Source organism: Ambystoma mexicanum, chromosome 12 (genome assembly GCF_040938575.1).
Source record: "Ambystoma mexicanum isolate Mex_15411 chromosome 12, UKY_AmexF1_1, whole genome shotgun sequence".
Lineage (NCBI taxonomy): Eukaryota > Metazoa > Chordata > Amphibia > Caudata > Ambystomatidae > Ambystoma > Ambystoma mexicanum.
Genome location: NC_090936.1, coordinates 1,149,418,519 through 1,149,443,873, shown reverse-complemented (window position 1 = coordinate 1,149,443,873; position 25,355 = coordinate 1,149,418,519). Strand labels below are relative to the sequence as shown.

Below are 25,355 nucleotides of genomic sequence, written 5' to 3'. Positions count from 1 at the left end.
CTGGAGAAGGGAGTAGTTTCTTACCTGTAACTCCATTTCTCCAGCGTTGGTATCTTTCATGGATTCACATGCGCCCACCAGCTGCCCCTGCAGGCTAACCTGGGTTCGGGTTCCCTCTACTTTGCAGGTTAAAATCTGAAGGGAAGCCGCAGGACGGGGCTATTTATACCAGACGTCCTATTGGTGCGGCATAGAACACCCAAAAAAGAGCGTTGATGGGACACTCAAGTGTCGAAGTTTTCCATAGGAAAACGCAAAGTTAAATGTTACTAAGGTTTCTCAGCATGACGACAGGGAAATATTCACTGCATGTGGATCCATGAAAGATACCAACGCTGGAGAAATGGAGTAACAGGTAAAATATTTCCTTACTAAGCATTACTCTCCCGATACATCCCACGCTCAGGATGTTGCTTTGTGTAAGGAAGTCCTTAATTCTGCCCTTTTAAAATTCTGCAGGTCTACGTTCTTGACCTTCCACCCATCTTAGATACTGCTTTAGGAGTCTGTCAATGATGAGGAATATTTTGAGGACACAATCGATTTGAAGAAAAAGTTATTTACCCCTGGTCAAGTTCTTTCGACTCGATGTTCCTCCAACGTATTACTCATCGCCCTACCAGCCTACCCCTCTTTCGAATTTTCCATGCGATTACAGCTTTCGTTCCAACAAGGCTGAGTACTGTCCTGCCTGTGTTTATGGGCACTGCTGCTACACGAGGAGGGGAAAAACAGAATTGAGGCCAACGGCTATTGCATGCTATTTATAACATCCAGTGACGTCACCCTCGACTGAGGCCTTCGAGGGATATCGACTTGACGCCATCGACGCAGGGCTCCCTCTGCCGAAATATTTTTTTCAGAAGCTGGACAACACATGTCAAAGATGATGAATACGTTGGAGGAACATCCAGTCGAAAGAACGCTACCAGGGATAAGTAACTTGTCCTCTGTGAAAATTCCCTTCATCCTTAGAGACCCCCAGCTCTTTTGCTGGACTTTAGGACTTTTTTATTTTAACTGAGACCTTTTTCTCACTCATGTGTTTTGACCGGATTTGGATTGTTACCTCTGTTTTTGGAGTCTGACAAACTCAAAGGGATCTACTTTTGTGCGGTGACACCGCACCTTCAGTACAGTGTCACGGAGAAATCCTTTTTTTCTCGTGGTTTTAAATACCTTTTCTTGTGTGACGTTAATTGACTTGACTGTACCTTTTCTCTTTGTAGGTCCAGCACACACCATCTTATGTGGAGTGCTGGGTGGTTACCTAGTAACCCCTTATCCTACATTCTCATGTAAAACATTTCGAGTGGATTGTGTCCTCCAACGTATTCCTCATCTTAGATGTATTCCATCCAGCTTTGCTACTCTTCGGAATTTTTTTCGGCAGATGGCGCTGTGCGTCGATGTCGTCGAGTCGATGGTCCCTCGAAGGTCTCCGTCGAGGGTGACATCATCGGGTATATAAGTAGCACGCGCGGCGCTCGTTGGCCTCAGTTCCGTTTTTCTGCAGTTTACATTGCTTCGGACATTCGGCGCGCCTCGAGTTCTGTGAGAATATATAATAACGAAATATGTCCTCGTCATCGACGCCGACCCTGAAATCGGGATTCAAAAAGTGCAAATCGTGCGGGTCAAAAATGTCGATCACGGACCAGCATCGAGAGTGTTTGTGGTGCCTCGGAGAAGGCCACGACATGGAGGCCTGTACGAAGTGTCAGGGGATGACTGGGAAGGCCTTGCGAGAGAGGAGAGGAAAGCTACAGGTAGGTTGAAAAACCGATTGAAAAACCTCTAGCGTCGAGTCGAGATCCCGTGAGGAGAATTCTCCTCGACTGAAAAGGCCTCGATTGAGGACCCATAGCGATTTCCATCGCTCGTCTTCGTCAAAAAGATAGAAGAAACAACGCCACAGGTCTCACTCCACCTCGTCCTCAGATGAGTCTCCAAAAAAGATGAAATGCCCCAAGAAACATTCGTCTGCCGAAGAGTGGGGAAGCATTCAGGATCAAAATGATGGAGCTGTTTGAAAAAGCAAAGCCTCGGTCCGTGCCTTCTTTGGAAGCTGGCCGGGAGCGTCATTGCTCCGACACTCATGCGCCCTCGAGCCCGGGTGATCGAAAAAGGAAGGATAGGGAACCTTCCAGGACGCCGACTGAAAAACGCTCAAGTCGAGTCGACCGCTCGAGGTCATCGATGCCGCCCGAGACCCATCATACCTCGAAGGGAAAATCTTCGAAGGTCGCCTCAACACCCTCGAAGCAGACCCTGTCGACGGCGACGCCGAAACCCTCAGCGCCAAAGGCTCCAGCCAAGCCAGGGAAGCCAGAAAAAGAGAAAGATAAGGTTACAAAATCTGTTTTGTCATCGGAGCCAGGTATTAGACCTCTTCCTCCTCCTCTCCCAGAGAAGGTTTTCAAGCCTCTCTCCAGAAAGGAGTTTTTCAAATCCCTGACCTGTTGAGGAACAGGAGAGATCTGATGAGGAGAATGTACCTTTTGGGCTGGAATATGGCACCCTAAATGTCCCAGAATGCTTGATTTCAGAAGAAAGCAGAATGAGGGACTTGGTGGAATCATTACACAATGCAAGTGGCATTGACACATCTCCTGAAAATGACTTTGGCAGACCAGAACCAGGAGAGCATGCCAGTCCATCATACCGTCAATTGATGACAAAGGTAGTAGATTACTTAGGATGGGCTAGACCATCAGCCCAATTCATCCAGGATGATTTAACAGATATATTGGACCATGGTCCCACCGAAGACCCAGCATTACCCTTTCATGTAGCCCTGCAAAATAGGGTGGCCAAGAATTGGGAAACTCCGGATTCTATTCCTCCGGTAAATAAATCCCTCACCTCAAAATACAGCCCGGCCAGTAGTGACCCCGGCTATCTGTCCAAACACCCAACTCCTGAGAGTCTGGTCATACAGGCAGCCACAGCTTCTAACAAACTTGCATACCCGTCTATCCTTCCAGACAGGGACGATAAGCGTGTGGATGGTTGGGCACGAAAGGTATTTTCAGCCAGGAGCATGGCATTAAAATCTGCCAACTCCACATGTGCCTTGGCAACATTTCGTACACTCTTTGGGAGTGCATTGCAATAGCGGCGGAGCACATACCAGAAGGGGAAGAAAGTGAAGGGTTCCTAGCCATCGTTAGAGATGGAAAGGAAGCCATGCGGGAATCCCTTCAATCTGGATTGGACACTGCGGATAGTGTAAGCAGGTCCATGGGCACTAGCACAGTAATACGCAGATTTGCGTGGTTACAGAATTCTGTTTTCGCAACCGACGTACAGAACCGCCTTCTGAACATGCCTTTTGACGGGTCTCACCTTTTTGGCAACAAGGCTGACCAGAGCCTTGAGAGATTGCAGACCTCAAAAGCAGCTGCCAAATCTTTAGGAGCTGCTATTCGGCAACCTCAGCCTTTTCGTGCGCAAGGACAGTCATGGTGGGGACGATCCTATCGTTGCTACACCTCATATGGAAAGGCGAGAGGAATGGCCAGTCAAAGGGGCCAGAAAAAGGCTACTCGTGGTGGATGAGGAAAACATGCTAAACCAGCTGCAGCCTCTCTGCCATCAGCGGCTGCAACATCCGCCACAAAACCGCTTTGAGGACTTGCATCACAAAACACCTGTAGGGGGAAGGCTGTCGCAGCATCTGCAAGAATGGCGAGCCATTACTTCAGATGTTTGGCCTCTAGAAATAATAGCCCAAGGTTACTGCCTTCCTTTTCTAACGCCACCTCAAAGCAATCCACCAGAGAGACACCCGTTGAAGTCTTCAAACCCGCTCCTACAGCAGGAAGTTTTAACCCTGCTGGAGAAAGGTGCTATAGAACCAGTACCTGCAGCGGAGAGTAACAAGGGATGGTACTCCCCGTATTTTTTTGATCCCCAAAAAGGACGGAGGACTGAAACCCATCTTGGACTTAAGAAACTTGAACAAGTTCCTCATAAGGGACAAGTTCAAGATGGTTACCCTTTCTCATATTTATTTTTTTTCATTTTAAAGCGCTCGCACCGCCCGCGGACATAGAGGCGCTGTTACAGCAATTGTTCAGTTTTTTTGTTGCATAACGTCTTAGTTGCGCATTTATAACGCGCTTAAACACCCAGACGTTTCTAAGCGAGGACCCGGGGATCGAACCTGTGTTGCTTCGTGTCGTCTTGCTTCCAAGACGTGCACGTGGCCGTTAAGCTATCCTCCCGGGACGTCCTTCAGGCCCTTCAACTTCAGGACTGGTTGGTGTCATTGGACCTCCAGGATGCTTATTTTCATGTGCCGATTCATCTCAAACACAGAAAATACCGGAGGTTCGTAGTTGGCGACTCACATTATCAGTTTTCAGTCCTGCCATTCGGGTTGACCTCCGCCCGAGGGTCTTCACCAAGTTAATGGTAGTGGTGGCAGCGCACCTCAGGAGAGAGGGGATTCATGTCTACCCCTACCTGGAGTATTGGTTGATCAGAGCGCGTTCTGCCGAGCAAGCACTGGATCATCTGAAAGTCACTTTCCACTTCCTCCACAAACTGGGCTTCTCCCTCAATTTCAAGAAGTCACAGATGACACCTTCCCAACAGCTTCAGTACATAGGAGCTGTATTAGACACGTCCTTGGGGAAAGAACTTGCCTCCCAAGTCGAGGGCTCAAGACATTCTTCAGATGGTTACCAAATTCCAAAATGCCCAAAATCTCCAGGCTTACGACTTTTTAAGGTTGCTCGGCCTCATGGCATCCTGCATCTTTCTGGTGCCAGAGGCACGCTTGAGGATGAGATCCTTCAATGGGCCCTAAAGACTCAGTGGTCCCAGTTCTCGGGTCAAATGACGGATGATCTTCAGATTCCGAACAAGGTCAGACAAGACCTTCTATGGTGGACCTGTACAGAGAACATCCTAAAAGGAGAACCTTTTTGGCAACCATGGCCGGAGATCACAGTAGTGACGGACGCCTCACTCCTGGGGTGGGGAGCTCATGCCAACGATTTGACAATCAACAATCGTTGGTCTCCATCGGAGTCCAAACTACATATCAACCTTTTAGAGCTGAGGGCAATCAGACTAGCGCTGAAGGCCTTCCTGCCATCTGTCAGGGGAAAGAATGTCCTGATAATGACAGACAACACAGTGGCCATGCACTACCTAAACAAAAGGTGTGGGGTCACTACCCCTGTGCAGAGACAATGCAGCTCTTGTATTGGGCGATTCTGGAGGGAATCTCTTTAACGGCAATTCATCTAGCTGGGCAAGAGAATATGACGGCAGATGCTCTGAGCAGGCAGAGCACGGTATCGCACGAATGGGAACTGGCTCAGGAAGTAATTCAAGAGATCTTCGCCCTTTGGGGAACCCTCAAGAAGACCTGTTTGCAACCGGAATCAACCGAAAATGCAAAAGGTTTTGCTCAAGGGAATTTCCGCCGAGAGGAGCTCTGGGGGACGCGTTTGTGGTGGAGTGTAATGTCCCACTATTGTACGCGTTCCCTCCGATTCCCGTCATTCCTCAGGTCATCAGAAGGCTGAGAAGGTTTCGGAGCCGCATGATCCTAATTGCCCCGAATTGGGCCAGGAGAACGTGGTACTCGGATCTTCTAGACATGTCCATCTGACCTCCCGTACGTCTTCCTCAGAGAGAGAACCTTCTCTCTCAAATGGAGGGTCAGGTTCTCCATCCAGAGGTCAAAACGCTCAACCTTCATGCTTGGTATCTGAAAGGCTGAGATACAGGGATTGGAACCTTCCAGATGACGTTATGGAGGTGTTGCTTTCGGCAAGAAGGCCAGCAACAAAGCCTCTATACCGTTGCCGTTGGAAAACGTTTTGCAACTGGTGCAGAGAAAAGAATGTCGATCCTTTTCTATGTTCTATTCCGGAAGTATTATCTTTCCTTCTGACCCTAGCACATAGAGGTCTGAATATCGGAACAATAAAAGGTTACCTTGCAACGCTTTACATTTTCAAGCGCTCATCGGAAGAAGGCTCCTACTTCAAAATTCCTTTGATAATACAATTCTTAAAAGGACTCATGTGTGTCCTCCTCACCCATTTCAAGTACCGATCTGGGATCTAAATTTAGTCCTAAAATTAATGTGTGCTTCTTTTGAGCCTACGCACACGTGTCCATTAAGATTACTAACGTGGAAAACAGCCTTCTTGATTGCTCTAACATCAGCAAGAAGAGTGAGCGAATTGCAGGCACTGTCTTCTGGGCCACCCTATACTGTGTTCCATAAGGACAGAGTTGTGTTGAGGGTAAAACCATCATTTTTACCGAACGTAATATCTGATTTTCATTTAAGTCAGAAAATTGTCTTACCCGCATTCTATCCTCCACCCCATCCTTCGGAGGAGGAGGAGGAGGAGGAAAGATTACACAGGTTGGATCCGAAAAGAGCTTTAAGCTTTTACATATCTAGACTTTCCAGACTTAGTGGACAACCAGTTGTTTATAGGTTACACAGGAAGGAAACTGGGTCAATCGGTGACAAAACAGACAATTTCACGCTGGATTGTGCTTTGCATTTCAGAATGCTACAGACTAGCTCAAAAAAGACCATCCGGAAGGGTTAATGGCACATTCCACCAGAGGCATCGCCTCCTCCACGGCCCTTCAAAGAGGTGTTCCAATAAGATCCATTTGTGAAGCAGCAACTTGGTCTTCGCTACACACTTCTCAAAATGCTATAACCTGGATGCTTCCCAGTCTGGGGAGCTAACTTTTGGAAAAGCAGTACTATACTCAGCCATCTAAGAGTATCGAAAAATCTACCCCCTCCTCCAGAGGAATTGTCCATACTGCTTTGGGAGTCTAAGATGAGGAATACATTGGAGGACACAATCCACTCGAAGAACAAGTTACTTACCAACTGGTAACCTTCTTTCGATTGGATGTTCCTCCAACGTATTCCTCATCGCCCTCCCAGCCTACCCCTCTGTAGATTTTCCGGGTTATTGCCATCTCAAATCTCGCAAGGCTCATACCCGCCTGCCGGCACAATCTACACAGTACAATATCAAAGATAAAAAGGGGGAAAAAACAGAACTGGGGCCAACGGGCGCCGCATGTGCTACTTATACACCCGATGACGTCACCCTCGACGGAGGCCTTCGAGGGACCATCCACTCGACGACATCGACGCACGGCGCCCTCAGCCTAAAAAAATTCCGAAGAGCAGCAAAGCTGGATGGAATACATCTAAGATGAGGAATACGTTGGAGGAACATCCAATCGAAAGAACGTTACCAGTTGGTAAATAACTTGTTCTTTGTTACCCTCACTACTTTAAATGGCTGGTGGCAGTGGTTTTCCTACCATTGTGCTTTTCTAACACGGGCCGAACCCTCAGCTGCAGTATAGCACCGTGACCATTTTGTCTAAATGGCCCTGGTCCCACCTCCCCCACACCATTTTCTGTTTGTGAGGTCTTTCTTGGGTTTTACTATGCGTTGAGCCAGGTTTGAGCCCTTTGTTTGTTTTGCCGTTGGCAGGCTTCAGCCCTGAAGCCTGCCTCTGGCTCCAGTGTCTGGAAGGACAGAGGCATATGTTAGGGAGGATCCCGAAACTCCCCTGTCCTTTGTTTCTAGGAATGCCTGAATGTAACCAGTCCAGTTTGGCTCTATGCCTGTCCTTTCAGGACAACCCACCCTGCTGTGCGATTGACAGCCTTAGGCTTTGCATGAATGGGAGAAACATGCTTAAAAGGCGAGGGTTTTGGGACTAAAGTTAGTAGTCGACCAACGGGAGAAACACCCGATGAAGAAACCGTGAAAGAAGCTTGCTGCATCCTCCTGGACCTTTCAATTGCCCGGTGAAGTCCTGCTGCTGTGCTGAAATTCTTTTTTCAATTTGACAGAGTGGCTCCGGAAGGGACAACTTCTTCCCTTGGGTTAGTGGTACCAACTAACCCCAAGACTAACTCCACTGGATCATCTTCGCCTACTGGCTGTACGTCTTTGCTGCTGCTGGAACCAAGTGCCAGGGTCGAGAAATCCATAGTCGAGTGAAACGTCTGAAATCCAGCCAGAAGCTCCAGGAGTCTCATAAGGACCCTCCAGAAGCAAGACGACCAGAACTCTAGTACCCTCATCAGAGGGCAGGACCCAAGGAGTGAAGGAAGCCCAACCGGTATCTGAGATCCGTGACGGTGATGTTTACCAAACGTTGAAACTGCAAAGTGTCGCTGAACCGAAAAGGGCTTGTAGCTGCTGACCTACCAAGTACCGCAGCAGGAGCCCTCCAGGTGTTCTCTCTTGTCCCCACGACTGAGGCTCAGGGAGCCAGGGTCTGCATCGCTGTAGCATGACAGAATCCAGCTGGACCACTCTTCTTCAAACCAGAGGTACTGTTTAGAATTGTTAAATCAGTGTATTTGAGCTGTGCTTTTTTCAGTTGAGACTTGCAGTGGCTTACCCTTAAGAGTTGATTCCAACTCTGCTTTTCAGCTTGTGACCCTACAAGTGATTTTTCTACCAACTCTCTAACTTTGTGCAAGACTTTATCTAAGAAGTGTCTCAGCTCCATAGACTGTGTTCCAATTGACTTTGGCTCCCTGCAGACTCGAATAGCCAATTGACTTTGATATTGTTTGTCCCTCATAGGTGGTAACTTGTTTTAGAGTGCTACTGCTGGGAAAGGCTTGTCTAAATTTCATTGGAAGATTTAATTGTCCTCACATATACTGAGAACCTGTTTAACCTTTTCTTCCTTAAACCTTTCCTTTCTGCAACCTCATAATCTGCAAAGTATAACTAGTGATATATAAATGCCATTACTGTCCTATCCGTTGACTTGATTGATTCCGAAAAGTATTTTGAAGTATATTTACAGTGTTAAATATCTATCCCTTTTTTAAGAACGCTTATTTAAAAATTGATGGTACATAAATAATTATAACTGAAACCTTGACGGTAAGTGTTACTTGTATTTGTGAATTTCATTGCTACAGCTCTACAGCTGATATTTACCCCTCTTGAGATGGGGCTGGCTGCTTAGTCACACCACCACCTTGTGTAGTACAGACCTACACCTAATGGTGTTACCTAATACCAAGCAGATAAGGATTGTGTGGTCTCACACAGTGGTACTACATCCATGCTTACATAACAATCACCAAAGAATGGAGCAAAGGACAGGCACCATCACAACTTGCCAACTAGAACAAAGCGAATTCAAACAACCGTTCCATCAATCTAATAAGACTACTCGACGAAGAGCTGGACCACTCAATAACTCCTCCCACAAGCAGAACCAGGAGAGAACCGCCAGCAACGGAAACCAGACCTACACCACCCCGACAGACAAAAGACCAACCACCCATCCATAAGTAAAATTATACAAACTACGCTGCAGCCTGCTCAACTTTAGATCCATGGCAAAACATTCAACAGAAATCCACGACCTAAGCGAGAAGACATGGATGTGCTGTTTCTTACAGAAACCCGGTTATCTAACTACAAATGTACCGTGCGCAAAGCCATACTAGACCACTTCAAATTAATACACACCAACAGAAAAAACCAAAGAGGTGTTGGAATCGCAAGGATGCACAATCGAGCTACACCACTCCCCTCAACCGACGTGAAACCATCCTCATCGAGATCTAACTCCACGACTAAGCCAACATACAGTGTTCCTCCTGATCTACCGACCACCGTCCTTCAACCCGAACTTCGCAATGAAGCTAGCACTCAATCGCCATACTATCAACCTACCACGACAACCTAGTCGTACTGGGCGACTTCAACATCTGGTTTGAAAAAGAAAATGAAATCTCAGCTAAATCTCACAGCGCACTCCTGGAAACACTGCACTTCAGGCAAATAGTAAATGGATCCACCCACAGCGCTGGACAGACCTTGGATGCAATCTTCTGCAGAGAAGGACTAAGCGCATTAACATACACCGATTGTATGGAGTGACCACTACCTGAGACCAATCTACATCAAAATCCAAACCTGCTTGCCGGCCAAAAGGACATACTCCACACCACCAAGAAAAGCAAGTGGAAGAGCCTAGACCTGGAGTCCTTAACACATTTTCTAGCATCAAAACAACCCCAGACATAATGGAAAACACACTGCATCTGGATTACCCAGGCTCAAGACTGCCTGGCACCAGCAAAACCTTTCAATGCCACTCCAACAAAACTTGCTGCATAACTGTTCACAGAAGAGCTGCAAGAACTAAAAAAAAAAACAAAAGGAAAAAACATGGAGAGAATAGTACAACCGACTGGACAAAATAAAAAACCAAACGCAATGCGCACTATACAAATCAACAGTACTCGAAGCAATAAAGAAAATGCTACGCTACAGGAATTGAATCTGCAAACAACCCACAGAAAGAACCCTTCAGAATTGTCAGAGAAACCCTACATTCTGCAAGAAACTAGTCATCCCCGACACAAGCATTGTGACTGCATCACCAACCATTTAAGATCAAAAATAGAAAAATCCAACACAAACTGGGCTAATACAACCGTAACCGCTGAACCACAAACAGCAGGCAAAACACTGACTACAGCAAGACTCGCCTGCCTCGAACCAATTACTGACAACATTTTCACACGTATCAAGGAAACCAAACTTTAAGGCTCTCCATCTGCACACCTCCCTTGCGCCCCTCCACCCCCCATGGCATTTTCATAGAATTCCTCAACCACATAACCACAGCGACGCACTTCCGTAACCTAATGAGCCTGTCACTTAAAACAGGAATCCTATCAACTGCCTTCAAATCCACATACATCAAACCACTGATAAAGGAATTGGTGCATAAGATCCAAGCAACTACATGTATACAAGATCCTAATTAAATACACTGAAAAAAACTGAGTACTCGACCGCTCGCAAGTTGGGTTCAGAACAATGAGGAACAGAATTGGCACTCCTATCGATATGGGACGACCTGAAAAAGAAATGCAGACAACGGCACCCAATCTGCCCTGTACTATTGGACATATCTGCGTCATTCGCCACAATTAGCCATGTAACCCTAATAAAGACTGTTGGAATGTGGCATACATGCACAAATCGAACCAAAAATCTACTTACCACCTTGCACCCATAAACGCCCAAAACATCTCCTGCAGAGTTCCACAAGGATCCAGCCTCTCCTCCCTGCTCTTAAACATCTACAACCCACAGACTAACCACCTACCACTACGCAGATGACGCACGATTGATTGTGAAGCTGATCACTACCCAGGAACCAGACTGCCTCAACGGTCTCGGACATCTGCTTCTGGATGACAACGGAACAACTTCAAACTGAACCCGGACAAAACTAAAACAATCTCACCCACAGAAAATAACGCAACCAACCCACCGCTGGACTGGCCGACTGACATGGGAACACAACCAGAGACTTCAACGTGGTAAATAACCTAGAAATACTCATGGACAACCGACCATTGCTGGAACCGCAAATCAACACAATCGCTAAAGTGCTTCAATCTCCTAAGACTATACAGGGGGCTGCTTCCATGCCTCTTCTTTCAACGCAGAACCCTTAAAATCCTATCCCTTATACTAACCAGAATTGACTGTTAGGAAGAATTCTCAGAAATGTGCTAATTCCTCTCTATCTAAGAGGCCCCCAGCACTTGTGCTGGACTGTATGAATTTTTAATGTTTAACCTGGAGAGAGGGAGACCTTTTTCCCCACTCTCGTATTTTTCTGTGATTTAAACTGTTTCATTTGATCTTTGGAGTCTGACAAACTCCATTGTCATCTTTTTGCATTCTGTCACACACCACCTTCAGGGTAGTGACACCGGGAAGTCTTCCAGATTTCCATAATGAATTGGGTACAGCTTCTATTTTGTGGGGTGATTTTCTTTAGGCTTTTGTGCCCATCTTAGTTCTGGTCAGTTGGGTTCTTTATTGTGGAAACGTTCTCTACTAATTTAAACATGTAACTACCTATTCATGAGAAATTGTTATGTGGATGTGGGGGTTGCCTTTATTATTTATATGGTGCTGAATGTATCCCTTATACCTGACTTGCATTGATTTGAAACTCTGCTGAATGTTGCAATTATAAAAGTAGGCAATGACCACCTAGCCACTGTAAATCTTGTGAGCATCAGTGCACCATAGGCTTTCTGGAGTTGTTAAAGGTTCTTCTACTGCGCTCTGGAGTGCCTGAAGTACTATTTTCTGTGTGTTCTAGTGAGTTTTAGTCACAGCTAGTGTGTTGCGCTCTGCACAGTCAGGTTGGGGCATGTTAAGCAAGTGCTAGGCACACCACATAGAAATTGCAGTGAACTGATTTTTGAAATCCCTGAATTGATTAATTTGTATATCCATATGTTTAGATTCCTCAGTTTTAACTGTTATTTTCTTTAAATATTTTTAGACAAGGAGGACTGCTTGTCAATTTTCACCCCTCAATCCTCACCTGCCTATTGCCACAGCTGACCAGCCCAAGACTGGCTGTGAGGAAAAGAACCATCATTGCTCTGGGGCACTTGGTCATGAGCTGTGGCAACATAGTCTTTGTCGACCTCATTGAACATCTATTGACTGAGCTGTCAAAGAATGATTCCATGTCAACAACTCGGACCTATATACAGAGTATAGCAGCGATTAGTCGGCAAGCGGGCCACAGAATAGGTAAGGTGTTATTTCTTGTAATATTTTTAATCACCGTTTCTGGGGCTGAATTCAATGTGAACTCTGATCTGTTGAAGTAGATTATAATCTAAATGTAATTATCTCAAAGATTGACTGATTGTATTTCTCCCTTTCTTTTTATTTCACTTTGCAGGGGAGTACCTCGAGAAAATAATCCCATTGGTTGTTAAATTCTGTAACATAGATGACGATGAGCTAAGGGAATACTGCATTCAGGCCTTTGAGTCATTTGTTAGGAGGTAATTTCCTTTCTATTCATCCCCTCTGTCATTCACTAGCTTTTCTTTCTTTTTAATCAGATATGGCAACCTAATAGATGGTCTCTTAATTATTCTTTATTTTAAACAAATGTCTTGCAATTTAATCGATCTACTGAATTGATAGCACACATTCAAGTTTCTGGCATTGTGTTCAGTAGGATACAGTCAAACAGGTGGTGTATTGTTAGCCACAGGTGGCTACTGTTTGCTGCCCCATTGATTGCTGCCACTGTACCTGCCGCTGTATGATACCCCATTGTTGGAATTGATTATTAGCCAATACATCAGCCACCGTTCCTGGCCACACTGATCATTAGCCGATGTACTATGCTCCACTGATCGGTCTCGCCTCCTTCTCACTCAGCTAGCTCAGACTGGCCTCAATCGCTCACCGAGCACATCCACCTAATATATTACCATTGCATCCTATCAGGCACCTCTTCACTCATATGCCTGCGCTCTCTCTCTCTCTCTCTCTCTCTCTCTCTCTCTCTCTCTCTCTCTCTCTCTCTCTCTCTCTCTCTCTCCCACCCTCTCTCTCTTCCACTCTCTCTTCCATCACCCTCTCTCTCTCTTCCACCACCCTCTCTCTCTGTCTTCCACCCTCTCTCTCTCTGTCTCTCTCTCTCTTCCACCCTCTCTCTCTCGCTCTCTCTTCCACCCTCTCTCTCTTCCACCCTGACGGGACACCACACGCTGCTTTCTTTAATGCTCATTGCATCCATCTCCATGCAGTCTCTAATACCAACCACTAACATAGTGGACATACCACACTCCCACCTTCCCACTCTCCCAGATAGCTATGTCCCCCCCATTCTTCCCTACACACAACCTCCCAGTCAATCTAGAGTCCAGACTTACCAGGCTCAGGTCACACACTGAACCAACCCTGACACACAGCTCCCCTAGCCCCACGACTAAGAGGAACCTTAGGCTAGGCTCACTCACTCCCCATACTATCACAAGCAAAACCCTTCACATACCACAAGTATTAACAGCTGTCACTTCCCAACAAAACACGCCCGTCCCATCCACCAAACTACACCACGAGCGCAACTTATTATTCAAGAACCCAGTCCACCCGCAGTCTGATCTAACCACGCCCAGCATCCACCCCTCTGCCCTCCCTCACACCAATCCCCCAGCGATAAACACCTTTGCGCCTGCCCTCAAATGCGCTCACATAAATGCACGATCGCTCTCCGCCCATTAATGACCTCATCTCCACACACAAGTTAGACTTACTCGCTTTTACAGAGACATGGTTCCACAAAGCATCCGGCCCATCTATCTCCTTAGCCCTCCCACATGGCTACTCCATTCTCCGAGCAGACGGACAAATATCTAAAGGATGGGGGAGTAGCTCTCATCACCAAAAACAGTTTATCAGGCCATGCCACCCCCCATGGGACATCAATACTGACCTCCTCTCAGCTAAATTTTCATTAGCCCCCAACTGCACCATCAATATTCACCTTACGTACAGGCCTCCAGGCTCAGCTCCAGACTTCCATAGGAAGCTCCTTAACATACTCCACAACAACCTAAAAAACTCTACCAAAACTATCCAGCTCAGCGACCTATACTTAGATCTGAGCAACCACAAAGATAAAGCAGCATATGCCCTAGCGAAGGAATTAAAAGACCTTGAATTCAAACAAAAAGTCAACAGCCCATTGCACTGCCAAGGCTGCACCCTAGACTGTGTGGCAGACCATAACTGCTCCACGTCTGTCACCTCCAACGTTGCTTACCCATGGACCGACCACAATTGTATCCAATGCACCATCCCGATCATGCCGACCAGCAATAATCTCACCTATGCTCCTCTAGCTCAGCTTCGAAGCTCCCAAAAACGAACAAAGGACAACCTTCACCCTTTCCTTGAAGTCCCTGAACTTAAGCACCTGTTCCCAAGCACTCTCGTGGTGATTTACTGACGCCCTCACCAGAGCTGTCAACACTTTAGCCCCGATTGAAAGCAAAAAATAAAATCCATGCACACCAATTCATGGTTCACCTACTAACTACAGGCCCTAAGTTCCAGCAAGCGCAACGCCTTAGCGAATTGGCATTCCAAGCCCAATTAGTCCACCAATGCAGAATTCAAAAAGATATCTAACCAGTACAAACACGCCATATTACTAGCCAAATCCAACTCACTTAACTCACGAATCACTAAGGCTAACTCACAATCTCAAGAAATGTTCACCGTTTTCAGAGAACTCAATACACCCTCCACCAGCCCCGAGGAGATCATTAAAGATAAAGCATGCTGCTCCAGCATACAGGCAGCACTGCTCAAAAAAATGTAACTTCCCCAAGAAAAAAATCAAGTACAATTCAAATCCCTACCTAAGCATGGCCAACCTCCCATCTCCACGCGGATTCACTGTTCTCTTTCCGTGATGTCACAGAAACGGAAGTCCACAAACTCCTCCAACACCTCAAGCCATCCACCTACAAAGGTGACATCTGTCCCCCGACCATCATCAAAGAATGTGTGGACTCCTTACCTCCCCTACTCACAGCATTCATTAATGCATCTTTTTCAACAGGCACTTCCACTAAAAATCTAAACAGGCTTCAAACAGTCCAAAACAACGTGCTCAGAGCAGCACTCAGAATCCCTAAGAGACCACATCTCGCAGGCCAGGTGAGATGCACACTGGCTCCCCGTAAGGGAAAAGATCACATTTAAAACCCTCACCTTGATGGACAAGTGTCTTAGCCTCCAAGCCCCTCTCAGAAATCATAGCCAGAGAGACTTCATCCTGCCTTAAAAGAACATGCCATACCAACAAACTATGCATCCCACACATTCTCAGCGCTAGAGCAGGTGGTATCGATTTTCCTCACATTGCACCGAAACTGTGGAACTCTCTTCCTAACACACTCGGAGCGGAGACCTCCCTCCCAGCATTCCAAAAACATAAAAATATAAAAATTCAATAATAGATTGTCTTTGGCTTGTTGACGGACTTGGTGAAATTACGTTTTTGCTTGACCCAGCGAAAAAGTCACTGGTGGCATTCCGAAACCCTGAACCCGCTGAGGGAAATATTCCCCCAGCATCTGCATTCTGTATTTATTGGACATTTGTATGGCGCCTATACACAAGTGTTTCCAGGCACCACCAGAAAAGATGGTGGGGGAGAAGATGGGAACAAAATGGAACAAAAACGGTTATATTGGCCTTGTGACAATCCTACTGTGCAATTGCATGACAAGGTGGTAAGTGCGGGAGGAGGGGTAGAGGGAGAAGTGCAGGAGAATGGTGCCCACATGGGTGGGGGCGGGCAAGTGCTGGGCGGGCCAAGGCAGCAAGTGCCAGGGGAAGAGTGGTGAAGGGAGGTGTCATGATTCCTGCCCCTCATGTCCCCAGCCCTCCCAAGATGTCAGGCTGGAGCAAGGCCACGATCACCTACATGGCCCCCAAGGGCCTCTCCGTCCCTCCAAAGACCCACTTGGAGTCAGACTTGGCGCTTGTGGCACCAGACTCACTCCGATAGGATAACATTGAGGATTGGACTTGTAGTGCATTGATGGGGACAAGATGGATGCCCCCACATATTTCGGTACCCAGAACTGCATGTGCAGTCTAGTCTTTTGGGTGTGGTTCAGCCCAGAGACACCTGGGATACCCAGAGACTATTTAAGCCACGCCCAAGCTGAGAAACATGCTTCATGTTTTCTGCACCTGCAGCGTGACACTCACCGTGTTCGGATCGGTCTCCAGTAGGCCTGCATCTTTCTTCTGCGCTCAGCTCCTGCAAGAGCAAGAACACAGTTAGGAACAGCCTTACCTTGCGGCGCTTCTGCCCATCATTCATCGCTCCTTCTGTTCTGCGGGCATCTTCGGCGGTGTCATTCCCATCCCGGCACGCCACCTCCTAAGGAAAAGGGAAAAGAACAGAAAAAAGGCATTAGTAAGCATTCAGCAAATCTTTGCTTCTTTTTAAAGACTGTACGAGCTTCAAACGCTTGCCTGAATCCCAGCCGCTCTGGAGGAACTCTGTCTCCGGAACTGCTCATTCATCTGCAAGAGGGAAAAGAGACTCCACGTTAGCGTGGAAACATCTAGAGGTGCCGCATGCCACGCTTACTCACCGCATTTCTTCTTCATAACCGGCATCCACGCTGAAAACGTCACGGTACCTAAAAGACACAGAAAAAGAACTCGGTTCAATACAAATACGAAAGGGTCGCATCGTGCATCGCGCTCTCACCTTCAGCGCTACTCTTCTCGGCAGCACGTCGCCATCCCCGGACGCCGGCCATCATCTAAGGAAGGAAAGAACGAAGTTAGAGAACTGTACAAAAGACTCATTATAATTACCTGTCAGACTCTTGCCAGTGAAGTAACTAGGCAGCAACAAGCCCTCATCAATCAACGCGCCCCTGCGCTGAAAGCAGGACGGAGAGCACACTTTCCAAGAAAACAAGGCCCAGTCTCCAGTCGAGTAGACTCCAGGGAAGGGTTCGAGGTCGTAAGAGGTCAGAACAGGCTGAGTGATGTCCCTGTGGATACCAGCTGAGCGTTACAGGAGGATGAGTGCGGTGTACAGGGAGGACCAGGTTGAGCAAGTCCGGGAAAGGGAGAAGAGGGCAAGTGCTGGCAATGGATGCTGGGGGGACCAGTACGGGGGTGGTCTGGCCCCTGTATGACTCTGAAAGGGACCATGCCCCAGTTGCAGTGGGAGATTTAGCACAGGAGTGGAAGAGGGAAGGAAGAGGAGAAAAGGGAAGTCTTGAGAAGTTTCCAGAACTAATATATGTCAAGTTTGCAGCAGGAGGGGAGACCGTTCAGAGGGAAGAACCAGCTGAGGAAAGGGATCTACCTCCCACTCTCTGCTTGGAGAAACGCTTCACCTGTAGAGAGTTGGAGCCAGAGGACCGAAGTACTCAAGCCGTGGAGGTATTTAGTGATGGAGAGCTGCGTGTAGAGGTCCGAAGCCCGAGACAGCCTTTTGGATGATGCACAGGGTCTTGAATTTGATTTGAGCCAGAGAAGAGAATTAAGGGCTGGAGAGATGCTGTCCCTGGGCTTGAAGCCAAAGAATTTTCAGTCATATTCTGGATTAGTTGAAGGGGGCAAAGGGAGGAAAGAGGCAGACTGAGGAAGAGGCTGTTGCCGTAGTCCAGCCTAGAGAGAACCAGGGTTTTGGAGACGTTGAGCTTCTGGGGGAAGATGAGGAAAGATGGAATGCCCCTAAGGAGGTGGAGCTGAAAGTTGGACTTCTCCAGCATGGGGTCTAGCATGGATTCACATGCTCATGAATATTCCCCGTCAGGCTGGGAATCCTCGGTAAAGAAAAAATCAGTATCAGTTTCGTTTCTGATCTCTTTCTTAGTAGTAACCAATCACTGGTCTCTGGGTCATACTGCCCCCAGCCAATGACTGTCCTCCCCCTAAGCCCCGCCCCTGGCAGCCATCCTCTGATTTTTACCGCACGTTCAAGTGTTGGGTGTCCTCGTGCTTTAGCTCTCGAGCTTTTTTCTGCGTTTTGCGATATTCAAGGAGTTTAATCTCATTTTTTCGGTCAATTGAGCCTCAAGCTCCACTGTTTCTACTTCCGATCAACGGGGACCCGTTTCGGATTTTCCTATGCCCCTCAAGGGCAAAGTCTTCGTCGAGTTTCGCTTCTTGGAGGATTCCAGAAGATCTGAGGCCTACCTCGTCATGGCCCAAGACAAGGGAAGCTCGACGCCCGGATCCAAGCTGTTCAGGAACTGCCCTGGATGCGGTTTACACAATGTTTTCAAGGAGGACGAGCATTTGAGATGTCTCTACTGCCTTCACAGAGACAAAACGCACGTGGAGAAGGACTGTACGTTTTGCCAGAACATGTCGGAACGGACCATGAAGGATCGGCGGATCCGCCTCACCAACTGGCTGGAAGGAAAGAGCCCAGCTGGTGAGAAAAAGTCTGAGCGGTCTTCTAAGACCTTTGAGGGTGCTCCGGCGACGGGATTCCCAACAGAAGGCAAAGCACCGCAAGTCCGCGGGCACCAGGAGCGCTGAAGGGTCGGGCTCCTTGGCTGCCAGGCAGGGCGCTCTTTCACCTACGCCATCAACCACGAGCCAACGCTCTGGCTCGGGGAAGAGGAAGTCCGAGAACCCAGGTAAGCTTCTGGAGAAGTCCCGGTCGATCTCGAAGGAGTCTGCCGAGGGGGGAGCGAGGTGGTGACCCACCCCCCAAGGTAAAGGCCTCAAGCGCGCCCAAGGTGGTGAAGGCCTCGATTCACCCGGCTAAGGCCTCTATTGAGGGAGTCGTGGCGGCCCTGGCGAAGCCTATGGTGGCTACGCCAGTGGAGGCGACCTTGGGGCCCAGAGGGAATCCTCTTGCCAACCCATCGACAAAACCCCTGTGAAGACACCGGCGGAAAAATAGGGGGGGCGGTGGCGATTACGGACACGGACTCCGCCTCTGAGGAGGAACTTGTTGAAGTCGTGAAGGGCATCAACGAGAGGTTTGAGGAGGTCCGCTCCCACAGGGAAAACCCCGAGGAGGCGGACGAGGAAAGCGACAGTGGCACCGACGAGACTCCTGTGGAGGAGGAGACGCCGTCACGCCCGTCGCAACCAGTACCCGAGCCTCAGGACAGCTCTGCGGCCATTTTAATGGCAATCCAAACCTTATGCACGGAGATGAGGACGAGATTGCCCCTAACCTCGACGGACGACCCAGCAGAACCGGGCTCGTCGGAGAGCCCCCTCTGGCAAGCGGAGGAGAGTCCATCCCCCCTGCCTTTCCAGCCCTCGCGACCCGTTCAACCTTCATCGCCCTCCCCGGTTCCTAGGGAGGACACGGGAACAGATACGGCCACGACAGGGACGGATGACGATGGTGGTGACGACGGGATGGACTTTCCGTCACCACCCCCTCGGGCTTCCCCCACCCGACGAAATTGGCTCCTTCAACGCCATGATTGCCAGGGCATCCGAGCTTTTCCAGCTCTGCCCCGAAGAGCAAAAGAAGGAAGGCTTCCTCTATCAGCGTCGCGAGGCCAAGAGGACTGTCCTTGCAGTGTCGTTGCTTGACGACATCTGGGACGAGGGACTTGCTGTCCTGAAGAACCCGTCCACGATGCCTGTCAATAGGGACTGGTACGAGAAGTACCGGGTCCCTGATTCCACACCTTTGTGCCTTTAGGGCTCAGCCGACTCTGGATTCGGTCGTCTCGGCGGGGGCGACGGCTTCAACTTCGACCTCCCCGCCGGACGGCGAGGGTAAGAAACTGGACGCCATGGGATGACGTCATCTCGTCTGCGGCGACGACAGTTAAGGCAGCCAACACCCTAGTGATTGTGGCCCGCTACGACGGGGTTATGGTTCAAGATCGCTCCCCTGTTGGACTTCCTCCCGGATGACAAGAGGGCAGAGGCACTGGAGATCCTGCAAGAAGGCGAGGTGGTGTCGGACCACGCCATAACGTTGGCCACGGATCTCGCTTACACTAGTTTCCGCCAGTTGGGCAACAGTGTTTGCCTTCGATGGCGGGGGTGGCTCAAGGCGACTGATTTCCGCCAGGACGTGCAGACCAGAGTTTTGGACATGCGTTTCGACAGGAACAACCTGTTTGGGAAAACAGTGGATGAGTCACTTCAGGCCATCAAGGCTGACACGGAGAGTGCTCGGGCCGTGGGAGTTTTGCAGCAGCGACAACCGCCCTTTTGGAACTCTGGAGGCAAGCAAGGTGCCTCCTAAGGTTTCGGTTGTTGCGCCTCCACCTACTGCCAGGCAGCCGTTCCTCATTGCAAGAGGCCTACTGAGGGCGCGGCAAGTCAGGAGGATCCCGTCGCCAAGGAGGCAAGGTCGCCTCCAAGCAGGACTGAACCGGCCTTAGCGTCGGGCCCCCACCTAAGCACCCCGGTGGGAGGCCGGCTCGCGAGTTTCGTCAGCGTGTGGGAGTCCATCTCCACCGACCGTTGGGTGCTGGATGCCCTGGCCCACGGGCACAAACTCGAATTTCCAAAGATTCCTCCCATGTCCAGGAAGGAAAATCACGTCCCTCAACTGCTGTTGAAAGTAAGGGCGATGCTCAAGAAAGGTGCCATCCAGCTCGTCCAGAAGACACTCCGGGGCGTACTCAAGGTACTTCCTCGTCAGAAAGAAGACAGGCAGTTTGCGCCCCATTCTGGACCTGCGCCGGTTAAATAAATACATCAAGGCCCAGAAGTTCTGGATGGTCAACCTCCAGCACGTGGTGGGACAGCTGGAGGCAGGCCACTTCCTTTCGCCGATGGACTTGTTGATGTGTTTCCTTCCACATCCTAAAAGGACACCGAAAGTTTCTCAGATTCGTAGTTCAAGGACGGCACTACCAATTCAAGGCCCTGCCATTCGGATTGAAGTTGGCGCCCAGGGTATTTACTAAGTGCCTGCCACCAGTGGCAGCGCGGCTGCGCCTGCAGGGGGTACATCTTTACCCTTCCGTGGACGTTTGGCTCATCCGAGCAAGGACAAGGGATCTCGCCGTCGAGCACACAGCGAAGACCGTCCAACTGCTCACAGATCTGGGATTCTCCAACTTCCCAAAATCACACCTGGTTCCGTCGCAGGTTGCATCGTTTCTGGGAGCCAAGCGCGATACAGTGGCGCGACTGGCCTCCCCGTCGGAGGAAAGGACGACGGCCATCATGGGCAAGATGCAGCGTCTGCTGGCCACGGTCGTGGCCAGGGTGAGGTCCAAGTCCCTCCTCAGCATGTTGTCCTCCTGCTTCTACCTGGTGCGCCTATGCAGGCTGCGGATGTGTCCCCTGCAGGAGTTCCTCGGCGTCCGTTGGATGCAAGCGGCGGGAAGCTTTGAAGACAAGATCCTGCTCAATGTGATCTTCCGCCAAGTGGTGTGGCACCCGCGCACAGCTCACGGCGGGCATGGACTTTCAGAGCCCAGCACACCAGGAGACAGTGACGACGGACGCCTCCCTGGAAGGATGGGGAGCACACACTGGAGATCTGCACGCGAGAGGCCTTTGGCTCCCGGAAGAGGGATTGCTCCAGATCAATATCCTGGAGCTCAGAGCAGTGTTCTGGGCCCTCAAGTTGTTTCTCCCGTTCCTCAAGGGCACGGTGGTGAGGATCTTCACCGACAACACCACCACGATGTTCTACATCCGGAAGCAGGGAGGAACCAGCCCAGGATCTGTGGCATTGGGCGGTGGCCCAGAGGATGTTTCTGGTGCCTTTCCACCTAGCAAGGATAAAGAACACATAGCCGACTCGCTGAGCAGGGAACTATGCTCATGCCACGAGTGGGAACTGCGTCAAGACCAAGTGGATCAGCTTTTCCGACAATGGGACAACCCCGGATCGACCTGTTCGCGACGAACTCCAAGTGCAAGAGGTTCTCCAGCAGGTTTCCCCAGCCGAGGAGCATGGCCTATGCTTTCTCGTTCCCCTGGGACGGCCTGTTCCTGTATGCGTTCCCTCCGTTACTACTGCGACTCGTCAACCAACTCAAGAGGTCCCGGTGCAGGATGATCCTCGTCGCACCGGCGTGGCCGAGACCGATCTGGTTCCCGGACCTTCTGGACTTGTCTGCGTCCCCACCAGTCAAACTGCCGACGGACGCAGATCTTCTCTCCAGAGAGGGAAGCGCCATCCTTCATCACGACCCGGGGTCGCTGAACTTGCAGGCCTGGCTCCTGCAGCACTAGTTTGGAGGGTATGATATCCCGGCGGACTGCAGAGAGGTTCTTGCAAAGGCCAGGGCGTCCTCAACTCTCAAGTGCTACGGACACAAGTGGAAGAGGTTCTCTGTCTGGTGCCATGCACAGAAGATTAACCCTCTATGGATTACGGCCCCTCAAGTGCTACTGTACCTACTGTCGCTGGCCAAAGCTGGACTGGCTCATGCTTCCCTCAAGATATTTCTGGCAGCGATTTCCCGATACACCAGAAGTGCGGGACGGTCATCCCTGTGGTCTCCTCACCTGGTGAAGGCATTTATGAAAGGACTGTTCCGATCATTCCCACGGGTGAAGGCTCCAGCCCCGGCGTGGGAGCTCAATGTGGTGCTGACCAGGCTCATGGGGCCACCATTCGAGCCTCTGCATTCGGCACCGTTGAAGTTCCTGTCGTGGAAAACAGCTTTGCTTGTGGCCATCACCTCCGCACAACGGGTGGGAGAGATCCAGGACCTATCCTGCAAGCCTCCATATTTGACTTTCCACGAGCCAATGGTGGTGCTGAGGACGCACCACTCCTTCATGCCCAAGATGCCTTCGGACTTCCACCTAAACGAGCCCTTGGTGTTGCCAGTTTTCTTCCCGTCGCCTTCGTCGCCGGCCGAGAGGACTTTACACTCGCTGGATGTAGCTAGAGCGCTGAAGTTCTACGTGGACCGCACGAAGAGTTTTCGGAAGACTTCACAGCTTTTTCGTGAACTTTGGACCTGTGAACCATGGGAAGGCCCTCACAAAGGCTTCCATTTCCAGATGGCTCTCCGGCTTCATCATGCATTGTCACCGGTTGGCAAACCGACCGTTGCCCGGCCGTCCGAGAGCCCATTCGACCAGAGTGATCGCTGCTACCACAGTGTTCGTCTGGTGTGCCCCTGCTGGATATCTGCAGGGCTGCTACGTGGAGGTCGACGCACACCTTCCCGAGATTCTACTGTCGAGCGGGATTCCAGTGAGGAGTCCAGGGTCGGCCAAGCAGTGCTGCGCAACATGTTCGCCTGAAGGTGGGCCTGGTGAGGCGGTAAGAGTTGCTTAATGTTGAGTTTATGTAATGCTTAATGTTGAGCCTTTTGCCACCTCCCGTGGTTGTGCATGTGCGTACTGCTATGTATTCTTATATTCATGAGCATGTGAATCCATGCCAGACCCCATGCTGGAGAAGGAACAAGTTACTTACCTGTAACTGTTCTCCAGCATGGGTCTGGCATGGATTCACATGCAAACCCTCCCTCCTACCCCTCTGCAGCTCTTCACTTGGTCATACAGCTACTTTACGTGCTACCAAATCTGAGGATGGCTGCTAGGGGCGTTGCTTAGGAAGAGGGCAGCCATTGGCTGGGGGCAGTATGACCCAGAGACCAGCGATTGGTTACTACTAAGAAAGACAGATCAGAAACTAAACTGATACTGATTTTTTCTTTACCGAGGATTCCCAGCCTGACGACGGCGAATATTTATGAGCATGTGAATCCATGCCAGACCCATGCTCGAGAACAACAGTTAGAGGTAAGTAACTTGTTCCTTCTTGGCAAGGTCTGTGATGTGTGGAGAGAGGAGTCCAAAATGATCCCAAGGTTTTTTTTTTTCCTCAAGTGGGTAAGGGGAAAGGACCCAGGGAGTTAGGCCAGAGAGAGAGGGGACAGGGCAACAAGGAGCAGACGTCCCCATGAGAAGGATATCTGTCTTACTGGCATTAAGGCAGAGATCATTGGCAGAGCACCATGCCTGAATAGCAGTGAGGCAGTCTGGTATGAGGGAAGAGGAGGTGGTAGAGGAAGGCAGCTTAAGAGAGCAGTTTGTAGTCTGCATAACATTGGAAATTAGGTCAGACGGTGGAGATCAGAGGGGGCAGGTAGATGTTGAAGAGCCAAGGCAATAGGATGCAGCCTTGAGGGACGGCGCAGGTAGAGTGTGTGAGGTGGAGGGGCGAAAAAAGGTCCCATTTGCATTTGGGAAGGTCTGGTTCAAACGAAGGCGGTCAGCCACGCCAGTGCCCAATCCGTGATGCCAATGGTATCATGGAGATGGTTTGAGGATGGAGTGGTTGTCTGCATCAAAAGCAGAAGAGAGATTGAGGAGGATCAGAAACAGAGGGAGTCCAGGTTAGATATTATGCAGAGCAGTTTCCGAGCCTCTGGCAGCCCTAAAGCCAGGGGTGGTGTTCGTGGAGGCAGCCATTTTGGTGTGGAGGGTCACTTGGGGGATGACCAGCTTCTCCATGATTTTGACCAAGAAAGGGGTGATGGAGATAGTATCCAATGATTTTTAACAAATAGCATAATGACAATGACTTTTTAACAAAAAATTAAAGAGTACAGTTTTTTGTGTTTTCTTTTAAATACATGTGGGTAAGAGTTAAATCTGGTTGGGAGGGTGTTGGGGTGGGTCTTTAAACCTGGGGAAACCCGGGGATAGAGAAAGGGCGATAGTTAGCTGGGCAAGAAGGGTCAGCAGGTAGCTTTTTTTTAAGGAGATGGTGCCCAAGAGTGTTTGAGGGGGTTGATGGAAGGGGCTAGTGTAAATGAGTGGTTGCAGAGGTCAGCCAAAGGTGGAGCGACAGAGGCAATGTTGTCCTTGATTGTTCTGGAGGAGCATCGGAGCACCTATTTAGAAGAGACTTTCATAGAGCAGACCACTCTAGAGACCTCTTTGAATGATGGCTTGTTTCCACGTATTCATCTTTGATATTCGATATCAAGCTTCAACTGATTTCGAATATTTTTACAGCAGAGGGCGCTGTGTGGCGATTGT

General features: G+C 49.5%; 1 protein-coding gene across 1 annotated transcript in view; it reads left to right on the top strand.

The window, feature by feature from the left end:
• CAND1 (cullin associated and neddylation dissociated 1) overlaps positions 1–25,355 on the top strand; it is a 769,151-nt gene that overhangs the window by 290,819 nt on the left and 452,977 nt on the right. The window contains exons 5-6 of the mRNA XM_069629730.1: positions 12,379–12,635; positions 12,790–12,895. Of these exons, the coding sequence (XP_069485831.1) occupies positions 12,379–12,635; positions 12,790–12,895 (363 nt within the window). The remainder of the gene's footprint in view (positions 1–12,378; positions 12,636–12,789; positions 12,896–25,355) is intronic.